General features: G+C 41.5%; 1 protein-coding gene and 1 long non-coding RNA gene across 5 annotated transcripts in view; one reads left to right on the top strand and one right to left on the bottom strand.

Annotated features, from left to right (window-relative positions):
• Positions 1-422: 422 nt before the first annotated feature.
• Positions 423-8,274, bottom strand: LOC141371877 (uncharacterized). Its single transcript, XR_012377167.1, has 3 exons — positions 8,148-8,274; positions 1,898-1,989; positions 423-952 (listed from the first exon to the last, which is right to left on the bottom strand). It is a non-coding gene; the product is annotated as an uncharacterized lncRNA (long non-coding RNA).
• A 97-nt stretch (positions 8,275-8,371) lies between these two features.
• FAF2 (Fas associated factor family member 2) overlaps positions 8,372-21,543 on the top strand; it is a 78,806-nt gene continuing 65,634 nt past the window's right edge. Inside the window, exons 1-2 of one of the 4 annotated variants that reach the window (XM_025867000.2) lie at positions 8,372-8,503; positions 12,108-12,219. In XM_025867000.2, the coding sequence (XP_025722785.1) occupies positions 12,139-12,219 (81 nt within the window). In that variant the 5' untranslated portion in view covers positions 8,372-8,503; positions 12,108-12,138. The remainder of the gene's footprint in view (positions 8,504-12,107; positions 12,220-21,543) is intronic. The other 3 variants (XM_025867001.2, XM_073889695.1, XM_073889700.1) reach the window with 3 other exon arrangements.

Below are 21,543 nucleotides of genomic sequence, written 5' to 3'. Positions count from 1 at the left end.
TCTTCCCTCTCGTGCTCTCTATCTCTCATTCTCTCTCTCTCAGATAAATAAATAAATAAATAAATAAATAAATAAATAAATAAATAAAAAGAATACAACCTATAGGGAATATATAGGCAAATTATGTGTTTTAAATTCACCTGAAATTGTTATTTTTCTCTGTAGTCGAGCCACTAACTTAATATACGGTGTCACAACCTGGGTCCCGTGGATAACATAGCCTGAATAAAAGCTTACTTGTTTAAACTTTCCTGGGGAGTGCAATCCCAGGGAATCAGGCATGACAGAAGTGGGGAGTAGGGCAGGGAAAGACGATGCGCACATACAAGGGGCTGACTACTGCTTCGTAGCAAGTGCATTGCTCCACCCCAGAGAGACCATCTGAATGATTGCATCTCAAGAGAGCTCATCATGGGGCGGGAAATGGGCTTTTATTTGGTGGATCCCATTTCTTATTTGTCAGGGTCTTCCTCCCTGGGGACATTAATTCCCCTGTGCTCCTGAGTTATGCATGTATGGGCACTGTGCTGGTCTGTAGTGTCTTGTGCTTCAGTAACAATAGGCAGGCCATAGGAGGCAGGAGGCTTGTGGTACACGCGTGAGGTGAGGTGCTGTTGGATTGTGTCTGGGTAAGTTGGTCACCAGGGTGGTGGCCAGACAGAATCTACGTAGAGTTGGTCACCATAGAAGTGGCTGAGGTGAAGCAAGTGGCCAAGAGCCTTGGAGACAGTTGAGAGTGCAAAGATCTGAGGTCACATTTAAGAGGTGTTAGATACAGTCACCCTCCTTGTACTGCTCAGTGCTGCTCCTTCCCCTCATTATGTCCAGTCCCATACTACAATATAGATTCTCTGCCACTGTGGGGACAAAATGCCTTCACTCCTTCCAAGAGGGACTATGCAAGTCCAATCACTTACAGAAGTCCCTTTAATGTAGTAACCAGCCGCAGTCTCTGTAAAGACATAAGGCAGGTGAGTTAGGGAAATAAACTACAGTTCTCTGAAGCTACACCTGGTTCCAAGGCTGTAAGTGACAATCATAGCATCTCTTTCCTCCATTACTCATTCTAGATTCCCTCACTCTTGTCTTAATACTTCAGTTGGCCTGATTGCTTTCCAGTGTATTAACCCAGGCTTTCATTTCTGAAGGGTCTGAGCCTTTAGTTGCCTTTCCCTTGTCAAATCATAGTTGTTACAATTGTTTATTTTCTGTTATCACTGGGTATGGGAGTACCCAGAGATGTTCCAGTGAATCCCTTGGACTCCAGACATATTCCTCCTGATTCCATTGTGTGTACCAGGAACACTGGCCCCTCATTGTCATCAGGGGCATTCGCTGGCCAGTATGGTAGCTCCAATGTCTCCAGGTTCACAGGCATAAGGACCCCGAGGTGTCCAAATGGTAATCGTAGCGCCCAGTTCAGTGGAACCCACGCTCTGTCCCCTGAGAAACATGATCCTCCTCTCTGAATCAGACAGAGCCTAAGATTGTGGGGACAATTTAAATGCATCTGGGTTATTTAAACCATCTGTAAATAGGTCTCCCGCTTTTCTTCCCTTTTCCATTCTGCCAACTGAGGTGTTGTTTGAACTTGTTCACAGTTCGCAAATCATGTAATTTTTTTATGGGCATGGGGGTTTAAAAAGGGCAATAATATATCTCTGTTTTAAAGGTCACCGGTTATCAGCACTCTTTTCCCCCATCACCCAAAATTGATGTGGTCCTTCTTTTATCTTTTGATTTGAGATGCTCTAATTAAAGACCATCCCGCTATATCTCACAGACAGTCACTTAATTTTCCCATTTAGTCCCCATGGCTTTACTCCCATAAGCACCCCCCCATCACATCCATGAGGCCCTGCTCTAAGGATCTAGCCTGTGCCAAATATTTACAGACCTTGTACTCCATACCCAGTGCAGTTCTCAGCACTAAGGACGCAGTGGTGGCTCAAGCCAACTTGGCCTCTGTTACCCTCATGGAATGCAGAGCTGGGAAATAAAAAATAAACAGGTAAACAAGATAATAGCATCTAGTGATAAGTGCTTTGGAGAAAACATAATATATTTAGGTCTTCATTGAGGATACTTCATTGAGGATACATGTGCTGAGATCTGAATGTCAAAAGGAGCCAGCCATGTGAGGACTCAAGGAGACTGTTCCAGGCAGTGGGCCCTGCAAATGCAAAATCCCTGAGGTATAAATGAGAATAAGAGGTAGAAGTTTGAAAGTAATGAGTTCCCAGTAATGAGGTCAGAGAACCACTAGGGGCCAGATCACATAGGGCCTTATAGGCCACATTAAGGAGCTTGATTCCATTCCAAGGACAATGGGAAGCCAATAGGGGTTTTGAGTCGGGAAATGATAGGATCTGATTTACTTTTGTAAAAAGATTCTTGGGGCACCTGGGTGGCCCAGTTGGCTGAATGTCCAACTCTTGATCTCAGTTCAGGTCTTGATTTCATCATCGTGAATTCAAGCCCCACATTGGGCTTCATGCTGGGCATGGAGCCTACTTGAAAAAAAAAGAAAAGAAAAAAGAACACCTGGGTGGCTCAGTTGGTTAGGTGACTTCCTTTGGCTCGGGTCATGGTCTCAGCGTTCTGGGATAGAGTCCCATGTCAGGCTCCATGCTCGGCGGGGAGTCTACTTTTCCCTCTCCCTCTGTCACTCCCCCTCACTTGTGTGCTCTCACTCTTAATCTCTCTCTCAAATAAATGAAATCTTTTTTAAAATTATAAAAAAAAAGAAAAGAAAAGAAAAAAGAAAAAGATTCTCTGGCAGCTGTGATGAGACTGAATTAGAGAGGGGTAAGAGTAAAATCAAGGAGACAGGTTAGTTAATAGGTAACTACAGTGATCCAGGTGAGAGATGAGATTGGGAGCTAATAGGGCCTATGTTACTGATACAGTCTGCTACCAACTACATACTTTTGGGTCTCTATCACTTCTTGCCTGATACTGTAGTTTACTTCCTGCTAGACTAGGAGATTCCTAATGCCAGGTCATCCTGAGAACTAAGTAATTGTAAGACAGTAACAAATGTGTGTTGAATCAATCTACAGTAGTAATTTCTGCAAAGGACTTTAGCATTGACAAAGCCTTTCTTTTTCTTTTTTTTTTTTTTTTAAGGTTTGTTTATTTCACAGAGAGAGAGAGAGTACACATGCGTGTACAAGCGGGAGAAAGGCAGAGGGAAAGAGAGAGAAGCAGACTCCTCACTGAGTGCAGGGCTCCACACGGGGCTCTATCTCATGGCCCTGAGATCATGACCCTGAGACCATGACCTGAGCCAAAATCAAGAGTCCGATTGAGCCACCTAGGTGCTTGACAAAGCCTTTTCTTAATCCGTTATTTCATTTCATTCTTTTCTCAAGTCTGCAAGGTAGCTATGATTAGACCACGGACTAAAGAGGACATGTCCTCTTTGATTTAATACTTGCCATGAACTTGTGAGGTAGGGACTATTAGTTTGTTTAGAGCTGCGAGATAAACAAACTGCCAAAATCACACAGTCAATTAATGATGGCATCAGTTTGTACTCAGGCCTCCCTGGAGAGCATGAGATGGAGGTACTTGTGATTTTTGTAAGGCAAAACTTTGCCTCCAAGCCTAATTTGTTTCATCAGTCCAAATACCCCTAGCAGAAGCCTGAGGATCTGTAATATACTATGTGATGCAGGTATTACCTTTCTCATTAATTTGATGGAACAGGAGGCCAAACAAACAAAAAACTGTTGCTGGCATCTCAATGGTCTGCTTTACTCAGCAATCAAGATGCTGTGTCCCCAACTGATAGAAAATATCTTATGTTCCAGCCACTCTGAAACTGAGGGCTTATTCTAGGATTTCCATGACTCGGCAGGACAGAATTTGTCCTTTATCAGGAACAAAATGGTAAGGCATCAACAAAGCTCTATTACTAGGATTAGAGAAACAAATGTATTCATTAGATTCTCTAAAATAGCTCTCAGTCACAAATCCTAGTGTATGGCATAAAACTAGGACTCAAAAACCTACCACACACACATACACACACACACACACACACACACACATGATCCTTCCAGAGAGTGATGAAATTAATTTAGTTGACCATTAAACTGTGTGTAGCATGTGGTCCAGTCTGGCTCAGCATAAGTACTCAATAAATATTTGTTGAGTGAATTCCTAAAATCTATAGATTAGTATAATTAATAAGTCTATTAAAAGATCTTTATTTTTTTAAGATTTTATTTATTATTTATTTGTCAGACAGCACAAGCAGGGGGAGCGGCAGGCAGAGGGAGAGGGAGAAGCAGACTCCTTGCTGAGCAAGGAGCCCAATGTGGGATTTGATTCCAGGACCCTGGGATCATGACCTGAGCCGAAGGCACATGTTTAGCCAACTGAGCCATCCAGGCATCCCTAAAAAGATCTTTAGAATGTTTTAGAACTTCACTATCCAATACAGTAGTCACTGTCCACATGTGGCAATTGAATACTTGAAAAGTGACTAGTCCAAACAGAGATATGGGATAAGTACAAAATACACACTGGATTTTAAAGACTTAATTAATACAAAAAAAGAGTATTTTGGATATATTGTGTTAACTAAAATATATTACTAAACATAATTTCACCTGTGTTAAATGTGGCTACTAGAGTATTTAAAATTACACATGTGGCTCACATTATATTTTGATTGGACAGCACTGATCCAAAAGGCAGAATAAACTTCAGGGGGAAAAATTGTTCTTAAAGGAGAGGGTAAGCCATTAATCAATTATACTTTCCATACTTTTCACCTTGAATTTATCAAGAAATCATAGGTTTCTTCAAAGGCCAGCTTCTCCCACGGCAAACAAAGGGCATCAGGATTCTATCTAGGTCAGAGGGACAGATTGGCAGCTCATAGGCTAGAATGTGGCTTGCAATTATGGTTGACAGAGTAATTTTCTTAAAAACTGAATAAGTTATCACCATTGTATTTATTTTTATTTTTTAAGATTTTATTTATTTATTTGACAGAGAGAGACAGCAAGAGAGGGAACACAAGCAGGGGGAGTGGGAGAGGGAGAATCAGGCTCCCCGCCGAGCAGGGAGCCCGTTGCAGGGCTCGATCCCTGGACCCTGGGATCATGACCTGAGCCGAAGGCAGATGCCCAACGACTGAGCCACCGAGGCGCCCAGTTATCACCATTTTAAAATGAGGAGATTTCAGGGGCGCCTGGGTGGCTCAGTCGTTAAGTGTCTGCCTTCGGCTCAGGTCATGATCCCAGGGTCCTGGGGTCGAGCCCTGCAACCGGCTCCTTGCTCTGTGGGGAGCCTGCTTCTCCCTCTCCCACTCCCCCTGCTTGTGTCCCCTCTCTAGCTGTGTCTCTCCCTGTCAAATAAATAAAATCTTTAAAAAAATAAAATGAGATTTCATATGCAGCTCCAAATTTGTAGGTACTCTTTTTTTTTTTAATTTAAATTTTAGGTAGTTAACATAGAGTGCAATATTGATTTCTGGAGTAGAATTCAGTGATTCATCACTTAACATACAACACCCAGTGCTCATCACAGCAAGTGCCCTTCTTAATAACCATCACCCATCTAGCCCATCCCCCACCCACATCCCTCCATCAACCCTCAGTTTGTTCTCTATCGTTAAGTCTCTTATGGCGGGACGCCTGGGGGGTTCAGTTGGTTAAGTGTCTGCCTTGGACTCAGGTCAAGATCCCAGGGTCCTGGGATGGAGTTCTGCATGGGGATCCTTGCTCAGTGAGGAGCCTGCTTCTCCCTCTGCTTCTCCCCCTGCTTGTGCTCTCTCTCTCTCCGACAAATAAATAAAACCTTAAAAAAAAAAAAAAGAGTCTCTAATGGCTTGTTTCTCTCTCTCCTTTGGTTCTTCCCCCCCCCAACATGTTCCTTTGTTTTCTTTCTTAAATTCCAAATGAGTGAGATCATATGGTATTTGTCTTTCTGATTTGTATCACTTAGCATAATACATTCTAGCTCCATCCATGTCATTGCAAATGTCAAGGTTTCATTTTTTTATGGCTGAGTGATATTCCACTGTGTGTGTGCATGTGTATGTGTGTATATATATATCTCACATCTTTATTCATCAGTCGATGGACATTTGTAGGTTAAGTGTCTAACTCTTGGTTTTAGCTCAGGTTGTGATCTTGGGGTCGTGAGATGGAGCTCCACTCAGTGCAGAGTTTTTCTCTCCCTCTCCCACTGCCCCTCTCCACCGCACATGTTCTCTCTCTCTCAAATAAATAAATCTTTTACAAAAATTTTAAAAACAAAAATGAGAAGTTCTAGGGGCCTGGTCGGCTCTGTCAGTAGAGCATGTGACTCTTGATCTCAGGGTCATGAGCTCAAGCCCCAAGTTGGGTGAAGAGCTTACTTAAAAAAATAAAATAAAATAAAGGTATTACCTATGAAAAGCAATGGGAAGTTCTAGCAATACTAGTCTTACATGGAAGCCATCAGCTATAGCTAAAAAGCAGAAACTACCTTTGGACAGAGAATGGACTCTCCTGTTTGCCATACTGTATTCTCTACACTTAGGCAAATTCTTACTGGTAGAGTTAAAAAAAAAAGGTATATTTCTTGTAACCATGTCTTAATTCAAAGAAAACAGAAAAGTAGACTAAGAAGGTGTATATTTCTTTGAGGAAGTGAAGACCATTCCATGGTGTCTAATACAACTATGAAGTTTGTCTGTTGAAGGAATATATCTTAAATCAGAATTATGCAATAACTCCAGAGGGTGTATGATTTTGCAATCTCTCATCTAGTTTGGCTGGATCCAACATTATCCAAGATGTTGAATAGTACCAGGTCTCCTTTGGGGTTTGAATTGATGTAAAGTCACATCTGTTTGCTTCCAGATTTACCTTGAAGATCTAAGAAAAATTCCAAAGTATTGTTATGCAGCTTGTGCAGACCTCGTTAAGACCTGCAGGATACAGGCCTGAAAGTAGTGCCCTTCTATCCCTTAATGTAGTCCTCACGGAACTTCAGCTTTCAAAACACCTCCTGTCCTGTCTTGCCTGATCAACCCTGTGGGTAGGGGTGGAATTCCACAGATGGGAGAAGCAGAGTGACTTCCTAGGTACATAGGTAGTCTGCGAAAAGCATACACTAGACCCAGACCCCTCTGTCTTCTTGAGGCCTTCTGGTGGGTGATGACGGGAGAAAAAAGTGAAATTGAGAGAGATCTAAACAGAGGTGGCAGTTTGAAGGGACAAAGAAAGTGACAGGAAGTCAGACAGTGAAGGGTGGAAATAAGGCAGTGGAAAGGGTGAAGGCCTGCCTCCAAGGAGAATGAGCTGAGGCAGGGTGTCAGTGGCTTTGGGGGAACCTCATTCCACCAATGGCAAAATGGAGCCCAGAGAGGAAGTGGTTTGCCCAAGGACGTCCAGCACTTTGCCAGGTGGGCACTAGACCCTGAGGCCAAGTACCCGGATCCCAGTCCAGGCTCTTCCTTCAGTCTCTATCACAGGGAGGACGGGCCAATGGGCCTGAGGCAGGTAGGAGCAGAATTGCCACCTGGGTGGATGGAAAGCTCTGCCCAAGGCTGGTAGCGCCATTAACCGTCAAAGACTCAAGTAGCCAAGTCCAAACAATCCCAGCAAGCGACTGTGAAGCCCCGATTTTCACGTGGCTGAGGCCTTTCAGAACTTCTAGCTCAAGGCGGCACGAGAAATACCCGACCGCTATTCAGGGACTTTCCGAATCTCCTGAGAGATGATCAGGCGCTTCTGGAAACGTCATGGAAGGAATCAAACATCAAACAGCCGATATTTCGGAAGGGCCACAATCTCCTAAGAAATATTCTGGAATATTGGGGCGCTTGGGTGGCTCAGTCGGTTAAGGGTCTGCCTCTGGCTGGGGTCGTGATCCCAGTGATCCCAGGGTCCGGGGATCGAGTCCCCTATCGGGCTCCCTGCTCAGCAAGGGGTCTGCTTTCCCTGTCCCTCTGCTCCTCCCCCTGCTTGTGCTCCCTCTCTCTCTCTCTCAAATAAATAAATAAAATCTTAAAAAAAAAAAAGAAATAGAAATAATTCCGGAATATTGGAGACTATGGGAAAATGGTTAGGAAGCTGGCGAAATCGGCCAATTGGCATTCGGAAATTTCCGGAGCTTCTCCAGGAGCACTCGGGAGCTCTCGCCTCTTTGCGATCTATTGGCAGTCTAGGGTCTCTACAGATCCCTTCTTCGCCTAAATCTTTAAGGGCGACGGATAACACAGTCCCTCGGCAATTTCCGGAAGTGTTCGGGATTGGCCCGAGAGTGGCGCCCTCTGACGGCGGGAATTGTCACCACCAGCACCCCTCCGGGCTGCGCCAGCACGCGCAGACGCAGTTGCGCGCCGGCGGCCGTTCAGACCGGATGTGGTTGCTGCTGAGGTCACTTCCGGCGGGTGACGGTGCGGACGGGTCAGAAGCGTAGAGGCGGCGGCAAAATGGCGGCGCCTGAGGAGCGGGATCTAACCCAGGAGCAGACAGAGAAGCTGCTGCAGTTTCAGGTAGCAGCGAGTACTCGGTGCAGCAAATGCCGCCACGGGCTGGGGAGTGGGCCCTCGGAGGAGCCCAGAACCCTTCTCAGATTGGCCCGAGATTCTTCTCAGACCAGCGGCGGCCCCCTCCCCCCCAAACGCCAACTGCCCTGCTACTCCCAGCCCCCGAGCCTCTGTCGGTTCCCCGCCTTCCAGCCCGGGTTGCGGCCCTCTCCTCTCCCCTCAGCGGGTCAGCTTCCCTGGTTTTCCTTAGCCGCACCCGTCCTCAACCATTCTTCCCAGTCCAGTTACCCGTTGGACCCTCTCCGCCCTTCCACTCTAGATTTACCGAGATGCTTAATCCCCACCGCGGAGCTGGCGTAGTTTCGGGTCTCTGGAAAACCTACCAACATCCCATGCTGTTTCTACAAATATTTATTGAAGGCCTCTTGGGTGCCTGGTCCTGTATTGGGCGCTCTGGTGGGGGAGGGGGCAAACCTGGCCCCCACCCTAAAGGTGTGGGAGGACACCACATAAGGAAACGATGCAACAATTATAAGTGTCATCAGTGGCTTCTGACATTTTTTTTTTTTTTTTTTTTTTTTTTACCCTGGGCTTATTCCTGGACTCACGTTCTTGACAGTGCTTGAGGTGGGTGGTAACTTGCAGAAATCTGCCTCCTTTTAGTGGTTGTCGTGTTAAGAACTTTTGGCACTAAGCACTTATTTCTGAGTTGGAGAGTGATTGGAGGAAACCACTAGGGTGGGTAACCTTGACTCTTTATTACCCTAATGGGTACGTTTTCTTATTTCTAAAATACTTTTAAAAAATGTCTGCCCCCTAAGGATATTGTGGAGATCAAATGAGTTTATGGATGTATGAAGGGCTTGTAAACTGAAATGTTTATTCCTAAGCGCTATTGCTACTATTAATCATGATTTCATTTAGGATAGAATTAAAGTTAGTGGTACACTTATTTCCTAATATAAAATGTGCTAAACATTCATTAATTCAGCATTATTTACCAAGAACTTTAGTGTTCGGGCACTGCTAGTTCAAATGCCATTTATTGAGTACTTACCATGTTATAAGTACTTTGAAAACACATAGCAGACATGATCGCATTTAATACAACAACCCTATGAGACTCATGCTGTTACAATCCCTATTTTACAGATGAGGAATGTGAGGCTTAAGAAGTAACATACTTAGGTTACACAGCCAGTTACGTGGTGGTATCGGATTTAAAGCCAGATCCATCTTTCCAGAACCTTTCCTGAGCTCCTGACTTGTGTGCTATACCACCTGTGTAAATATCAGTATACAGCTGAGAGTGGAATGCAAATGTTGTGATACTAAGTCTTTTTTTTTTTTAACAAGTTACCACTTTTCTGTACTTCCCTTGATTAGATTTCACTATAATCTGAGGTGGGTCTTTCTTTAAATTGAGCAGTGGGTTGGAAGTGTATAAATGGAAAAATACTATTATAGAAATAGTTGACATTTGTTTGGAGTTGTGGGTAAAGAAATTGAGGACACAGCAACTTAGGATCAGAGTGAATAAACAGCAGACAACCAGCCTCCTCTTCCCGGTAGACCATTTATTTCAGAGTTTTGTTTAATTTGGCAGACCATTTTACCCCTTACAGCTCTTTAGGGGTAAGCTCCCAGGATAAGTATTATGAGGTGATGTGAGTTATATGTCGTGATGTACTTAGTTTGATACTGGGAAGACATGAATATGTGGTGGTATTTCTGAGGTAAAGTACATGGGTACCTCCATTTTTTCTTCCTTGGACGTTTATATCAGTTAAGAGGTGAGTGATAGGTTGTTATAAGATTGCTTTGTGAGGGGTGCCTGGCTGACTGAGTCAATAGAGCATGTGACTCTTGATCTTAGGGTTGTGAATTCAAGCCCCACGTTGAGCATAGAACTTAAAAAAACCCTAAAAAAGCAGATTGCTTTAGGAAATTGGATTTACCAAGGCAAATGCATTTTCCATTTATGTGTTCCTTAAGCAGTTGCTGGATCAAGTTCATCATTCAGTTGCCATTGAACATTCTTTGAAACTTAACTAGGTGTCAGGCGTTATACCAGGTATTTAATGTACCTTACCTCTTCTAAACCTCTTAATAACATTGTAAGGAATTAACTCTCATTCATTTTGTTAATGAAGAAACAGGTTCTGAGAGGTCACATCACTCACACGAGTAGTTAGGTGGCAGAGATTTAGAAATCCATACCCATAACCATCTTAGCTATAACCTATTGGAGAAGCAAGATACATACATACATAAATGAGTATCCTGCAATATATTATTGTTCATAGTGTAATATGGTATAAACAAAGTGCTGTGGGAATTTAGGGAAGGATAGGAGTATCCACGGAGGTGGGAAGAGGAGAGAAGAGAAGGATGACTTAGGGGTTAACCATTCATTAAGTATCTACTATGCCTTAGGCATGGTGCTAGATAGATTGTCTATAACTATCTTGCTTAATTTTCACAGAAGCCTTGTAAAGTGCCATAGATGATAATAGCCGCTCCTAAGTGAGGAAACCGATTTATTGAAGTATTTGCCTAAGTTCATTAAGTTACTAAATAGTGAGGATGGAATTGGAATTAGAAACCTAGTGGGTCTGGATCAGGCTTTAAGGCTGGGCTCTTTTCCACTGTACTTTGCTAGTTTTGAAGGAGGAATAGAATTTCAACAGGTGGTAGGCAGAAGGATGCTGAAAGCTGAGGAAATAAATGCTTGAGCAATGTATGAAGATGGAAGAGTGTGGAGTGTTTGTTTTGATGGATTTAGAGAATTTAGAGAACTGGTAAATAGGATTGGATAGGTAAATTAGAGCCAGATTTTGGAGGCCTTTCAAAGCTGTGCAGAATGGGGTTTAAATTTTAATCTGTACACGTGGGGAGCTATCAAAGGTTTTTTTCCACTAGAGAGTAGCATAACACTAGGTTTCAGGTTTGCTTCACTAACAGTATGGAGCATGTGCTTGGAATATCCATAGGAGTCAGGACAGAACTGGGTGGTATTGCTAGGAACTAGTTCTCAATATGTTGCTTCATTTGATACATTGAAATTAGCAAAGTAAAATATTTTAGAAATCTTAGGTTTCCTCAGTTTCACTTTTTTTGTGACATGTGATTTGACTGAAACTCCCTAGAGTATATTTATCATGCTTCTCAGTCCATTTGATGTTTTCTAAGACTTTTCTAGTTATCCTCTTCTCCTGTTTATTTTGGAACCAATTGAGTATGAATAGTGAATGCACAATTTGTTTTAAGCTGTTTCAAATGGAAGAGAATAGGTCTTAAAGAGTTAATGCCGAGATGCCTGGGTGACTCAGTTAAGTGTCTGCCTTCGGCTCAGGTCATGGTCCTGGGGTCCTGGGGTCCTGGGATCAAGCCCCACGTCAGGCTCCCTGCTCAGCAGGGAGGCTGCTTCTCTCTCTCTCCCTCGGCCCCTCTTGTGCTCTCTCTCTTGCTCTCTCTCTCTCAAGTAAATAAATAAAATCTAAAAAAAAAAAAGAATGCAGGTATGGGGAAGGTTACTTTTACTGAAGTCCATTTTCCCAAATTTCCAAATATAACAGACTCCCCTAGTGCCTTGGTTTACTGCTTCTAGGTTGCTGTTTGAACCCCTGGAGAAAGATGACATGGACAGAGAGAAGGGACTAAAGGAGCTATATGCATGGCCAGTGGAGGAAGAAATGATCCCTTTCTACTTTTGTACAGATGTAAGAAATTTCTTTCCTTTTAAATGAATATTAGGGTGTGTGATCTTTGTTCTTTTAAATTATAGAAAGTTAAGCCTGAACTCTGGGCTGTAGAATCAGGCTTATAATTCACTTTGAAAATCTCTCTTTTTGGCTTCATCTGACTCTTTATTACCGAAAAGGAAAAGAATAACACGATGCTCTTTGTTCATGTATTTTAAAAAAATCAGTGATCTGTTTGAATTTTTTGCCCAGGAATTTGGTATTGTAGGAAAACCATGAGCTTTGAAACTTGGGGCAAACCTGAATTAGCCTTTCAACTTAGCTTCTCATGAGTTCTGTGACCTTGGGCATGTTCCCACTTTCTTGAATCTTTCCTCCCCTATAAAATGGGGATACTATTACCTAATTCACAGTGGTTTTTGTTTTTTACTTAAAAAATCTACCAAGTAATGCATACTTTATGCAAGTCAGTAACGTAAAATTGTAAAAGTGTAATTAAATTTCATCTTATTCCCCCCTCCTCATTCCCAGTGTGTTGTGTGTCTTTGTATACTTTTTTCTTCTGCATATACAGATACACATACTTAATGTGTAAGCTCTCTTACCTTTCACTTGACTGATTACTTGGAGCAGATGGCTTCCAGTTCCTAAGATCTGCTCTGTAATATGTCCAAGTATTTTTGCTTTCACCAGTTGAGTTGTACTCTTGACAAAAGTCAGTTGTATTTTTTTTTAATTTTTTTAAGATTTTATTTGTTTGACACAGAGAGAGAGAGAGCAGGGGGAGCAACAGAGGGAGAGGGAGAAGCAGGCTCCCCGCTGAGCAGGGAGCCCGATGTGGGGCTCCATCCCAGGACCCCAGGATCATGACCTGAGCCGAAGGCAGATGCTTAACGAATGAGCCACCCAGGCACCTCAAAAGTCAGTTGTATTTGCTCCCAAACCATTGTGTGCTGGTTATATTTGTCATAAAAATATCAGTGCAAGAGTTTTTATCTGAAAAATTAAATGCTTTGGAAAAGGTCTTTAGGGTCAATTTGCTGGAAAATTGTTATTCAGTTAGGTGTGGGCAAGATAGGTGTAAAGATGACTTTGGAAAAAAATCATTAAGATTTAGTATTGTGCACTTAATGCTTGGCAAGTGCTTGGAGTTCTTGCACTCCAAGAAATTAAATCAGTGTCTTATGGATATGGTTTATGCTAGAAAGACTCCAAAGAATGTTGGTGGACCCATGCCCTAAAGAAAGGGGTAGGCTTTCATCAAAAGATTGATGCATAAATGTGTACACTTCATGCTTTAAATGAAATATGTAAGTAATGTATGGAATGTTTTTATTCTTCATCTTAAGTGACTTTTTAAATTAATTGACTAGTAAGTCTTATTCTCATTGGGTAAGAGCTTCTGCTGTCTTTGTCTTTAATAGAGGTAGGATCATATAATTATGAAAGTCAGCGTAGCATAGTAACTTGTCAAGAAGACTGGCTGTGAAGTAAGAGCCTGGTTTTGAATCCTAGCTTCTCCAGTTATTAACTTTGTGACCCTTGGGTGAGTTACTTAACCATTCTACTTCAGTTTCTTCATATGTGCAGTTTCTTTATTACCTACTTGAAGGGGTTGTTTCAGTAATTAAATGTTAATATATCTAAAGCACTGGCAAATATTAAGTGTTTGAATGTTAAACATTATTATAGTTACTACTTTTTGGTTTTTAAAAAATTGAGGGACAATCAGGTTTTCATTTTTTGGTTTCATACAACTAACGTCACAGTGAATATCCTGGTAATAAACATCCCATTCTCAATCAACTTTTTTCAGGACCTTTTATGTGTTAGTATAGTTCTAGGTACAGGGTACAGCAGAATATTAAATATAATTCTTACCATTGTGGAGCTCACATTCTAGTGGAAGAGACAGAGAAGAGTCAAAATAAATAAATGGAATATAGGCTATGTTAGGTGGTGATAAATGCTGTGGAGAGAAATAAATAGGGAATTTTGAGGAGGGGGGGTGTTTAAATTTTTTTTTTTTAAGATATATTTATTGGGCGCCTGGGTGACTCAGTCAGTTAAGTGTCTGCCTTGGGCTCAGGTCATTATCTCAGGTCCTGGGATCGAGCCCCGCATCAGGCTCCCTGCTCAGCGGCGAGTCGGCTTCTCCCTCTCCCTCTGTGATCTCTTTCACTCTCTCTCTCATATAAATAAATAAAATCTTAAAAAAAAAAGATTTATTTATTTATTTTAGAAAGAGGGAGGAAGAGAGAGAGATCACACTGCATGAGCAGGGGAGAGGCAGAGGGAGAGGGAAAGAGAAACTCAAGCAGACTCCCACTGAACCTGGAGCTAGAGGTGGGGCTCCATCCCAAGATCCTGAGATCTGACCTGAGCTGAAATCAACAGCCGGCCACTTAATCAACTGAACCACCCAAGGGCCTGGGGGTAGGGTGTTTAATTTTAAATAGGATTATCAAGGGAAGGCCTTGCTGAGAGTGTGTTAATTGTGTGAAAACCTAAAAGTTAAATACTAAACAAATCATGTGGGTACTTAGGGGAAGAGGATTCCAGATAGAGGAAATAAGGCATATAAGAGTCCTAAGGCATGGCCTCAAGGGACCTTGTCCAGGAATGGCAAGGAGGCCAGTGTGGCTAGAACTGAGGGAAGGAGGGAAGAAGAAAGTAGTAGGAGATAGGGTCAGAGAGTTAAAGCAGGGCTAGTTCACAAGTGGCCTTTGTAGGCTATTGTAAGAATTTTGGCTTTAACTCTGAAGCAAGGTGGATTTTGAGTGATTACAGGACTTATGATTTATTAGGGTCACTCTGGCTATTTTCTTGAGGATAGCCTGAAGGAAGGTAAGGGAGGAGTAGGGAGACCAAGTAGGAGATTTTTGCAGTGATGCAAGACTCCTTGAACCAGGATGAACTAGGAAAGTAATCATGAGGAGTAGTTGGATTCTGAATATATTTTGAAGGTAAAGTGGATGAGATTTTCTAAGGGATTGTGTGTGAAGTGAGAGAAAGGGAGAAAATAAGGATATCTCAGCTTTTTGACCTAAGTAACTGGAAATGGAAGAGTCATTAACTGGGATAAGGAAGGCTATGGGAGGAGCACATTTGGGTGTGGGGGTGAGATGAGTAGCTCAGTTTTGGTCATGTAAAGTTTGAAGTTTCTATCAGACATCCAAGTGAAGATGTCTAACTGGATATAGTAGTGTTGAGTGCAGGAGAATGATCCAGGCTAGCAATACAAATTTGGAAATCATCTGCATATAGATAATATTTAAAGCCTTGAAACTGTTTGAGATCATCTGTAGAGCAAGAATATATAAAGAAATTTTGAGATTTTTAAAGATTTTATTTATTTATTTATTTATTATTATTTTTTTAAGATTTTATTTATCCATTCATGAGAGATGGAATGGGAGAGAGAGAGAGAGGGAAGCAGAGGGAGAAGCAGGCTCCCAAGGAGCAGGGAGCCCGATGCGGGACTCCATCCCAGGACCCCGGAATCATGACCCGAGCCGAAGGCAGATGCCCAACCATCTGAGCCACCCAGGCGCCCTAAAGATTTTATTTATTTATCTGACAGAGACACAGCAAGAGAGGGAACACAAGCAGGGGGAGTGGGAGAGGGAGAAGCAGGAAGCCTGACATGGGGCTCGATCCCAGGACCCTGGGATCATGACCTGAGCCGAAGGCAGACACTCAACCAGCTGAGCCACCCAGGCGCCCCAAGAAATTTTGAGATTTGAAGGTGTTTTTGTTATCGATGTCACTTATACATTTATTGAGTGTTTACAGTTGACCCTTGAACAACATGGGTTTGAACTGCACAGGTCCATTTATAAGTGGATTTTTTTCAGTAAGTACAGTACTGTAAATCTATTTTCTCTTCTCATTTTAATAACATTTGCTTTCCACTAACTTACTTTAAGAGTACTGTATATAATACATACAAATGTACAAAATATGTGTTAATCAACTGTTATCAATAAGGCTTCTTTCTGTTCAGTAGGCTATTAGTAGATAAGTTTGGGGGAGTTGAAAGTCATACTTGATTTTCAACTGCATGGAGCTTGGTACTCGTGACTTCTATGTTGTTCAGGTGTTTACTGTATTCTACCCAAAGTGCTGTAGATTTATTATGTCATTGATTCCTCTCAAAAAATAAATGGTATAGGTTCTGGTGTTGGTGAGTAAACTAGGATCAGTACATAATTTACTGAAGGTTAGTAGTGACAAGCGTAGATGTGAATCCAGAACTCTGGATTCTTTCCTAGCACTGCTCCAGCACTAAGTGTTGATTTGTTTTCAACTACAGGTAAGTGAATAGGACCATTAACAATAGCTATTTGGTAGGTTTTTTTTTTTTTAAGACTTATTTATCTGAGAGAGAGAGAGCGTGCACATGGTGGGGAGGGGTAGAGGGAGATAGAAAAGCTCAAGCTGACTCCGAGCTGAGTCCGGGGCCGGATGTGGGGCTCAATCTCATGACCCTGAGATCGTGACCTAAGCTGACATCAGGAGCCACCCACTTAACTGACTGTACCACCCAGGCCCCCTGCTCTGTGGTAGTTTGAAGAAAGCAAACACAACGAAGGACATCAAAAGCCTGGTTCTAATTCCGGACATCATCACTCAGGATAATTCTCTTAACCTACTCTACATAAAAGTGGACTTTTTAAGCAGAAAGAAAGAAGAATCCTCAAAAGTGGGAATGAATAAAGAGGACAGGTCTCTCACTTCCAAACCCACAGATAGGAGAGGGAGTGGTAGAGAGAAGGCTTCAGAGGAAGGATCTTCAGAAAAAAGCCAAGTTTCAGTTAGAACATGAAAGTGAAGGAAATGTTTGGAGATGTAGTTATGGATATAGGGGATGTTGCTGATATAGCAGACCTTTTATTTCTGTAGAACAGAATCCTGGTGTTACTGGTTCAAAACAAATGTACTTTGTACGTTTTAGTATCTCCTGTTAGACTATTTTCCAGGGAGTTTTGGCAGCTCGCACTCCAACCAAGAGGATGTGAGAGGACCTGTTTCCCCATATCCTTGCCTGCATTGGATGATAGCTTTCTGAATTTTTGTCAATATGATTAAATTTTTACAGAGAGAGCAGAAGCAGGGGGAGCGGCAGAGGGAGAAGCAGGCTCCCTGCCTAGCAAGGAGCCTGATGTGGGACTCCACCCTGAGCCGAAGGCAGATGCTTAACTGACTGAGCCACCCAGGTGTCCCCCAGCCTCTAGTTTTTAAGAGAGAATGTCGGTGTCCCTGGGTGTATGGGAGGTTTGCTTTCTAGCCAAGTGGGTTGCAGGATAAAAGGGCTTATTTTAAGATTGAATCCTGTTGTTCCATGAACTTCTGATTACCGATAGCTTGAGCTTCTGGCTATTTAGTTTATGTGTAAATTGCCTGCCTATCCTTTGTTCATTTGCTGTTGGATTATTTGACATTTTATTATCAGTTTGTAGTTCTTTATATAAAAAGGGATATTGGTCATGTATAGCAAATATTTTTCATGATATCCTTTATCTTTGATTTTGTTATGTTTTCATTTACATTTGTTTAAATTGTTATCAAATTGGCATTTCTTTTCCTTCTGGTTTTTGGGTTTTCAGGGTTTTTTTGTTTTTTTTTAAGAATGCTTCTACTCAGTGAAGTTATACAGATGTTCTCTTTTGCTTTCTTTGAAATGTTTTATGGTTTTCTTTTTAACATCAGATCTTTAATCCATATGGAACTTTTTTATATGCATCAGCACCTAACTTCACTTTCTTCCACTGGAGATTATAGGTTAGCTGAATAATCCATCCCTTCCCCCACTGTGAGTAGTCCTCTTTATCATACTGTATTCTGTTCCCCTAATCTGTCTGCTGGTACCATTACTAGATTAATAACAATGGGTTTACACTAAGTTTTAATATCTGATAGGATTCCTTCCTTATTTATTTTTTGAAAAATTATTGGTCATTCTTACAAGCTTTTTTATATATTTATTTTTCTTTATAAATTTTTTTAAGATTTTATTTGAGAGAGCGAGAATAAGAGAGAGAGAGAGAGCATATGAGAGGGGGGAAGGTCAGAGGGAGAAGCAGACTCCCTGCTGAGCAGGGAGCCTGATGCCGAGCTTGATCCCGGGACTCCAGGATCATGACCTGAGCCGAAGGCAGTCGCTTAACCAACTGAGTCACACAGGCGCCCCTACATTTATTTTTTTTAAGATTTATTTATTTTAGAGAGAGAGCACGTGGAGGGGGGCAGAGGGAGAGAGAGTCTTAAGTAGACTCTGTGCTAAGCGTGGAGCCAGAATTGGAACTTGATCTCACAACCTGAGATCAGGACCTGAGCCAAAATCCAGAATCAGACGTTTAACTGACTGTGCCACCCATGTGCCCCTTTACATACATTTAAGAATCATTTTGTGCTGTTGTGGGATTATTGATGCATAAAATGTGTGTATTAATTTGGAACTGGTTGACATTCAGGAACATGTACATCTCTTTATTCAGGTGTGTCACATATCCTTAAAAATATTTTCTGTAACTTTCTTCATCTAGATTTTGTATGTTCCTTATTAAATTTATTCCTAAGTATTTTATAGTTTGGGTCACCCTTATGAATAGAACCATTTCTTTATTTCTAATGGTTACTAATAGAAAGAAATGCTGTTGAATTTTGTATGTTTATCTTAAGTTTTTGGTTCTTTAATTTCTTGTCATGTTTTCTGACCATTACTAATAGTTTTCTAGTTTGGTCTCTTGGGCTCTTTTTTTTTTTTAAAGATTGTATTTATTTGACAGAGACACAGCGAGAGAGGGAACACAAGCAGGGGGACTGGTAGAGGGAGAAGCAGGCTTCCCGCCGAGCAGGGAGCCCGATGCGGGGCTCAATCCCAGGACCCTGGGATCATGACCCGAGCCGAAGGCAGACGCTTAACGACTGAGCCGGGCTCTTTTTTTTTTTAATAAATAATTTTATTGAGCAGTAATTCACATACCATAAATTAACCCTTTAAAATATACAATTCAGGGGGCGCCTGGGTGTCTCAGTCGTTGGGCGTCTGCCTTCGGCTCAGGTCATGATCCCAGGGTCCTGGGATTGAGCCCCGCATTGGGCTCCCTGCTCCGCGGGAGGCCTGCTTCTCTCTCTCCCACTCCCCCTGCTTGTGTTCCCTCTCTTGTTGTGTCTCTCTCTGTCAGATAAATAAAATCTTTAAATATATATATAATTCAAATAAAAACAAATAAATTAAAAAATAAATTTAAAAAAATTCAGTGATTTTTAGTGTATTTACACAGTTGTGCAACCGTCACTACTATTTACTTCTAGATCATTTTTATCATCCCCAAAAGAAAACCGTGCCCGTTAGCAGTCACGAGGGTCATCAATATTGTTGTAGCTTATATCGGTACTTCATTCCTTTTAATAGCCAAATAATATTCCGTTGTGTGAGTAAACCACATTTTGTTTATCCATTCATTGGACTTTTTGGATTGCTTCCACTTTTCAGCTATTATTATTAATGCTTCTATGAATATTTGTATACAGATTTTTGTGTGGACATGTTTTCATTTCTCCTAGTAGCCAGTACAATATCTGAGTTACATGGTAACTCTGTTTAACTTTTTGAGAAATTGTCAGATTGTTTTTCCTAAGCAACTACATCATTTTCCCCACCAGCAGTATGTGAGGGTTACAGTTTCTCCATATCCTCACTAACATTTGTTTTAGTATATGTGCTGCCAAAGTGAGTGTGCTCACTATTTGTTAATCGTCCATCTTTGTAGCCATCCTGGTAAGAGTGAAGTGGTATCTCATTTTGATTTGCATTTCCCTAATGACTAAAATGATGTTGAGCATTTTTCATATGCTTATTGGCCATTTGTCAATCTTCTTTGGAGAAATATCTAATCAAATTCTTTGCCCATTTTTAAATTAGGTTACATGTCTTAACTGGGTTCTAAGAGTTCTTTATATATTCTGATATAAGTCCTGTATCAGATATATCATTGGCAAAAATACTCTCCCATTCTGTGGGTTGTCTTCACTCTCTTGATGGTGTTTATTGAAGTTTTAAATTTTGATGAAACCTAATTTATTTATCTTTTGTTGCTTGTGCATTTGGTGTCGTATCTCTATCTTTTGTTGTCTTACATAAAAAGTCTGATCTATTTTGAGTTAAGAGTTGTGAGGTAAGAGTTTGACTTCATTCTGTTGCGTGCGGGTATTCAGTTTTCCCAGCACCATTTATTTAAAAGATCATTCTTTCCCTGTTGAATGACCTTGGAACCTCTTTTGAAAATCAGTTGACCATAACTACGGATTTATTTCTGGACTCTCATTTCTATTCCATTGATTTGTATCCTTACGCTAGTACTACACTGTCTTGACTATTGCAGTTGTGCAAAAAGCATGAATTCAGGAAGTGTGAGTCCTCCAACTTTGTTCTTTTTCAGAAATATTTTGGCTATTCTGGGTCCCTTTCATTTCCACATGAATTTTAGAATCACCTTGTCAATTTCTGCAAAAAAGGCAGCTGGGATTATGACAGGGATTGCTGTTTACTCTATAGATCAATATGGAGATTATTGCCATCTTAACAAAATTAAGTCTTCCAGTCCATGAACATGGGAAGGCTTCCTTTCTTTAGTTTCTCTCAGTGATGTTTTATAGTCTTTTGTGTACAAGTCTTACACATTTTTGGTTAAATTTATTCATAAATATTTTTGATGGTACTGTGAAAGGAAATGTTTTCATTTTATTTTTAGATTGTTCGTTGAGAGTGTGTAGATTTTTGTATGTTGATCTTATATCCTTATTTAACTCATTATTAGTTCTATTAGTTTTTTGGTAGATTTCTTTTTTTTTTTTAAAGATTTTATTTATTTATTTGACAGAGAGACACAGCGAGAGGGAACACAAGCAGAGGGAGTGGGAGAGGGAGAAGCAGGCTTCCCGCCGAGCAGGGGGCCTGATGCGGGGCTAGATCCCAGATCATGACCTGAGCCGAAGGCAGACGCTTAACGACTGCGCCACCTAGGCGCCCCTTCTTGTAGATTTCTTAGGATTTCTTATATCTAAGATCATGTCATCTGTGAATAAAGTTTCATCACTTTCCGATCTGGATGCCTTTTTTTTTCTTGTTTAATTGCTCTTGTATAGTATTGAACATAAGTGGCAAGAGCAGACATCCTTGTCTTGTTCTACGTTAGGTCCTTCACCAGAGACCTAACAGGTCTCTGTTAGATAGAAGCTGGAAAAGTGGTCCCCATCCAAGACTCAGGGTCAGTGCCAACCAGTTACTTCAGTCTTCCAGTGGCCAGGACACCCTCAACACCCAGAGGAGGGAGA

Source organism: Callorhinus ursinus, unplaced genomic scaffold (assembly GCF_003265705.2).
Source record: "Callorhinus ursinus isolate GAN/ISIS: 27379988/994484 unplaced genomic scaffold, GSC_fseal_2.0 scaffold3, whole genome shotgun sequence".
Classification (NCBI taxonomy): Eukaryota; Metazoa; Chordata; class Mammalia; order Carnivora; family Otariidae; genus Callorhinus; species Callorhinus ursinus.
Note: the sequence above shows the minus strand (reverse complement) of the source record. Positions and strands in the feature narration are given on the sequence as shown.